At 37.0% G+C, this 5,621-nt stretch overlaps 1 protein-coding gene across 1 annotated transcript; it reads right to left on the bottom strand.

Annotated features, from left to right (window-relative positions):
- Positions 1–819: 819 nt before the first annotated feature.
- LOC145689556 (uncharacterized) lies at positions 820–4,131 on the bottom strand. Its single transcript, XM_081763734.1, has 3 exons — positions 3,112–4,131; positions 2,280–2,994; positions 820–944 (listed from the first exon to the last, which is right to left on the bottom strand). The coding sequence occupies exons 1-3, from the start codon at positions 4,129–4,131 to the stop codon at positions 820–822; spliced, it is 1,860 nt and encodes a 619-aa protein (XP_081619860.1).
- Positions 4,132–5,621: the final 1,490 nt, after the last annotated feature.

Raw genomic sequence — 5,621 nt, 5'->3', positions numbered from 1 at the left:
AAACGAACGTGCTGACACGGCTGCCAAGAACGCCGCCTTGGCCGGGGTTGCACTGGAGCATAGCCTTCCCTGCTCCGATCTTCAGTGTCATTTCTATTCTTTGTTGCGCTCTCACTGGCAAGCAGATTGGAACCAGGCTCTTGAGAATAAGTTACATGCAGTGAAGCCACTTCTAGGAGAATGGCGTACGTCGTCGTGCCATCGTCGTCGAGATGAAGTGCTCCTGGCGCGTCTGCGTATCGGACACTCTCATCTGACGCATAGTTACTTGCTACGGAGGTTGAACCGTCCGTATTGTGAAGAGTGTATAGTTCCCCTGAGTATTCAGCATATTCTTGTGGAATGTCCTGAATACTCAGATCTCAGAGAACGTTATGGATTGCCTTCTGTTCTTACCCGTGCTTTGGGGGATGATAGTGATGTTGTTTGCCGGGTCCTTGAGTTTGTTCATGTTATTGGCGTTGCTCACGTTCTCTGAGCTGTTTTTAGTCTGTTGTCCTTGTTTTATTGCTGCTAAATTTTTATATTTTGTCACTTGTTTTAAGTTTATTTTTGTATATTGTTATCTTTTTATCTTATTTATTCTTTTATCTTACACTTTTGCTTTTTTTCCATTTCTTATTCATTTAGCAGCACTCTCGTTCCTTTGCACTGCCTTCGTTTTAACGTGTAATTCATTTTTAATCTTGCAGTCCTGAGCAACGTTGTTCATCGTGACGGGGACATATAGCCTCGTTGTTGACGTCCCCATTAACCCCCCATTCATTCATTCATTCATTCCTGTATTTGCAGCTGTGCTTTAAAACAGTGATGACTAGTTCATAACTGCGAGCTAGGCAAAATAGAAACCACATCTGTGGGTTTAATTTTCGCTGAATGTGCATAAGCTGGAATATGTTGATCGTCAAGTCTCGATTTAGACATAATGATTAACTGCTCCCTTCCTGTTTTGCATGGAGTTAAAAAAGGTAAAAACATAATTTTTCGTTGTTATTAATGGCTGGATGCGGGACGTAATTAGACCATCACTATTTTAAAACATGAAGCTTATCAATCATATGAAGAACGACAAAGATGCATAAGGAATATCTTCTGTCTATAAAAGCTAATTTTCTTTTAATATAGAGATGTTACAACACTTGCTACAACATAAGAGTAAATATACCCGTTTAACACTATAAAGATTAAATACTGTTGAAAAAATAACTTCGTATTTTTACTAATTTTGTTTGCAAACTAATGCAAAAAATATCAAAAACATTTTAAAGGATAGCGTCATTTACATACAAATGAAATTAAATTGAAACAAAAATAAATATACAGGGTGTCTCAAAATTTCCCTGACAAAGGGTAACTGTTATTGTCAGAGTTACAGCAAAATGTAAGAGAGGAAACCGTCTCCAAATATATTTTCAATCTAAAGTGAAGGTTTTTTTTTTTTTAATTGGACGAGTCGTTTGGGCTGAACAATCTCTATGCGTCCAATGCTAAATGAAAATGCAATGTTGACATTTACCTGGACCCACATCATAAGAGAATGAAGTTACTGTCTTTTACGTTAACATGTCGATGGCAAGCCTCCATTTGAACAATAACTTCATTCACTTATATTGTGGGTCGAGGTAAATGGCAACATTGCATTTTCATTTAACATCGGGCGCATAAAGAGTGTACAGCCCAAACGGATAGTCCCATTAAAAAAATCCTTCACTTTAGATTGAAAATATCATATTTGGAGGTGTTTTTCCTCTTACATTCTGTTGTAACTCTGATAATAACAGTTACCCTATGTCAGGGGACTTTTGAGACACCCTCTATATGTGTATCATCCATCACGACTCTGGAACACACTAAAAGAATAATTAACACTTCCGACCAGAGTATATACACTTATTTATTGAAACTAAAATGCAATGTAACTCTTTCGACTACTTAACGTTATCATCAGACACTCTTAACTGACACACTCTTTGAGTCCTTGATAAAGAAAACGTTAAATTGTCTAAACCTTCACACTGTATTTTAGTTTTAATAAATAAGTGTATATACTCTGGTCAAAAGTGTTAATTATTCCAAAAATATGTAATTTTAAGATTCGTGAATATTATGTTTTGTCTGTACAACACACAACTTACTGTCAGCAACAATACTCGTGACCTCCTAACAGACTACTTTTTTTTTCGGAATGCAGTTATATACGTAATATTTCACCTGCTTCCATGTACGGCCATCCAAAACTGGCGACGCTTCATGTAAACATTTCATGCAAGCCTCTTTACCTGGAACTCTTCTTAGATTGATGTATTTGGCCATTAATTTATCTACTGCATCCTTCTCTTCTGTACTCCATTTCCTGTGAATTACATATTTTTTATTCTTTTTACCTCGAGCACTTCCTTTATTCAACTTACATTCCTTTATTACATCTGACATACATAAGGATTCCTTATCTGTTATGTCCTCTTTCTCTGCGTCATACTCAGCTTGTGAATTTAGTGGTTCAATTTCTGTTCTTTCTTCTTCATCACTATAATCACTTTCCTCAGATACGTTGACGTCAATTTCATCCATCTTCTTTCCTGAGTATTGGGATATTTTTCCTTTTCCTGCAGCAATAAGTAACTTGCTCACCTTTGCCAACATCACGGTACTTTCTGGTAAACGGTAATAATTTCTGTGAACCAGGATGTCGTGTCCCATAAAGGTCGCTAAGTTGTCCAGTTCATTTTTTGTCATTTGTATAACTTGTGACATTGTGGCTATATGTTTTCTCAATTTCGTTGAAGTTAAATTGCTTGGATGTGCAGCACCACAAGCAACCGAGTAATAACGAATAACATCAGAAGCTCTGATGCTATTTTCAGAATCAAAAGATGATCTTGCAAAAATGTAGGGATTTTTTGACGAAATTCCAACCGCATCACGTGTTTTTATAAGTAACTCTATTGCTGATACCATGAGTTTGCTCAGTATCACAGGAACCTTTCTTCCTCGCTTTCCTCTTGTTTCAAGCAGAGTGTAAGATTGTACAAGGTACTTTTCAACTTCTGATAAAGATGATTCAACTTCAGAGTGGCATGGATGAGGATTACGATTTTAAAAAGTTTCTACTAATAACCTTTCTGCTTCGCCTCCTCTTCTTCTGTTAAATAATACCACCAACGCTAACGTGGACTTGCACAGTTCATTCCAATTTTCCTTATCAACGGATATTTCAACATTCTTCGTCATTTCTTTGATTTGCTGGAGAAGGTAGCTCTGTAATTTAGTTATGTCTTCAGCGAGGGGCAACATATTAAACTTGTTCCATTTCTGGCGACAGAGAGTCATTCTCGCATTGGAAGATATTTCATGTTGCCATTCCATCTCAAAAACAGACTGAAATCCTTCAGCATACTTTACAAGATGTGTATTGCTTTTCATGAGACCTATTCCTCTAACAGTTGTTGCACAATATTTCACCGTGTGCCCAAGTTTGAGAGCAAAAGAAGGATTGGCATATTGATGAGTATCGTCGTTATACCCACAAAGTTCTCTAATTGCAGTTATTAGAATAGAAAAATTTTGAGGTGAAATGCAATCTATAAGAGAGTGAACTGTTTTATCAACCTTTCTAGCACATAACACAAGTCTTCCGAGCTCTCTCGTCTTCTGGCTAATATATGTATGCAAGTGCGAATCATGTCCCATCTTTTGATAAAGTTTCGAACCATATTGACATATTAGTTTGTCATTTCTAACAGTAAAAGACACCTCATCAGGTTTCATTCTGGGAAGAACATTTTCAATTAAACCTTTACTTGATTCCTCTGTAGTTGGAAGCATCATTGGAAGAAATTTCGAACTTCTTTTCCTAGGAAACATTTGTTCTGGGCTGCATTTTTTAGAGTGTCTCCAAAGATCTTTTTTCAGATAAAATCCAAGACAATTATCGCAAGGAATGTAGCTAGAAACTGGAAGATTCTTACTAGGACGCTTTGCTGGAATAATTGATCCTTTTTGTGAAGAAATAACTTTTGAGTTATGCTGAAAGTTCCCTGATTTACGTAGCTTTTCTATTAACTTTTTCCTCTCCCTAGATCCTTTAGGGAAGGAGAGCAGTAACATGACATCCTGCTCATTTTTGTGCATTGCCAGGAGATGCTCAGGCAAACGTGAAACAATTTTACTGCAATAAATGCAAGCAGATTTTCGATCCCAGATTCTGGTGCCACTTTCTTTACAGTTGTGAGTGATTTCTACAGACACAGAATTTGAAACGGTAGAATCACATTCTGGAACTGAATCTGTTATTTTACACGAAAAAAAAAAGAGTCATTACTTCGAGTATTCATCCCAGCATCTTCCAGGAATGATTTGTTGTCTATAACGCATTCAGATATTTTCACGGAATTATCATTGTGGAAAGTCCTCGTGGAAACATTAGGAACATTAGAAACACTTCTGTTTTCAGAATCATCATTATTCAACGTAAAAGCTACACTTACTTGAAGTGGAATATTCTCTGAACCATGATTAGAATCTGAACATGAAGAGCAGTGAATAAAATCATCTCTATTCGTTATATCTGTTCCGTTACACACTGCATTATCATTCTTACTCAAACTGTCATCCAAAGGAACGTAATCGGGCATCACTGTCATCACCTGGTGAAAACTCAGACGAGCTGGTCATTTCATTATCATATGAGGGTGAAACGAAGTTAGGTGAACTCGAGTTAGAATCCGAATAAGGAACTAGAGCGTATTTACTGAATGACATAATATTTTCTTGTTCAAGATTCCTTTCAACACTTTGATCACCCAGTAAACCTTGTATTCTAGGTCCCTTGTTACTAGCCTTCAGTGAAGATGAAATTGAAGGATCATCTCGTTCAACGTTATGTCGAAATTCTTTGTTTACAAATTCATCTCCCGAACTGCACTCTGTCTTAATTATTTCCAGTTTAGACGTAGTAGGAATATTTTGTCCTTGATTATAAAGAAATTCTTCATTTCCAGCTCTTGCTCGATCTGGGGAATTTTGAGTTCTAGATTCTATCTGTGCTTCCTCCAACGAATTCGAAACTGAAAGATCATTTTGTCTAACACTGTGTCGAAGTTCTTGTTTCACAAAGCCATCCCTTGAATCTTGTGAGCTTGTGTTTATTGTATGGAGTGCTCAGAGCACAAGGCAATTAACCCTTTGGGGATCCGATGGTACAATTTGTACCATACGGGTGTTTCATGGTACATTGCGTTATAACTCTCCTATTTGAGCTTTTTCGTCAGTTTTTTTTCCCCAAGTCCAGAGGCATTGTAGAAGGCCAAACGTATGGTTTCACACCTTCCTGCGTCGAGACATAGGAGGTGGTGACGACATAATTCTAAAATATATTTTCTCTTATTAAGCCTATGTTCATTATTTTTTGGCGGGCTTAGTTTTGCACGTAGAAGATTAAAATTTTGCACAAACATTCAGTCCATTGAGTAGTATTTAACAGATTTTTCAGATCTCTGCGTTAAAACAGGGAGTCTAAAGGGGCTAAAAGTTGAAAAAAGGTATATTTAGACCAAAAATCCCTTTTTTCGGGATTTTCTCGCCTTAGAATACATGATGGAGACCCGTGAGTCATACCGTCT

The sequence above is a fragment of the Thermobia domestica genome, chromosome 7, assembly GCF_964235325.1.
Source record: "Thermobia domestica chromosome 7, izTheDome1.hap1.1, whole genome shotgun sequence".
Taxonomy (NCBI): domain Eukaryota; kingdom Metazoa; phylum Arthropoda; class Insecta; order Zygentoma; family Lepismatidae; genus Thermobia; species Thermobia domestica.
The sequence above is the reverse complement of the archived record's forward strand: the minus strand, read 5'-3'. Positions and strand labels throughout refer to the sequence as shown.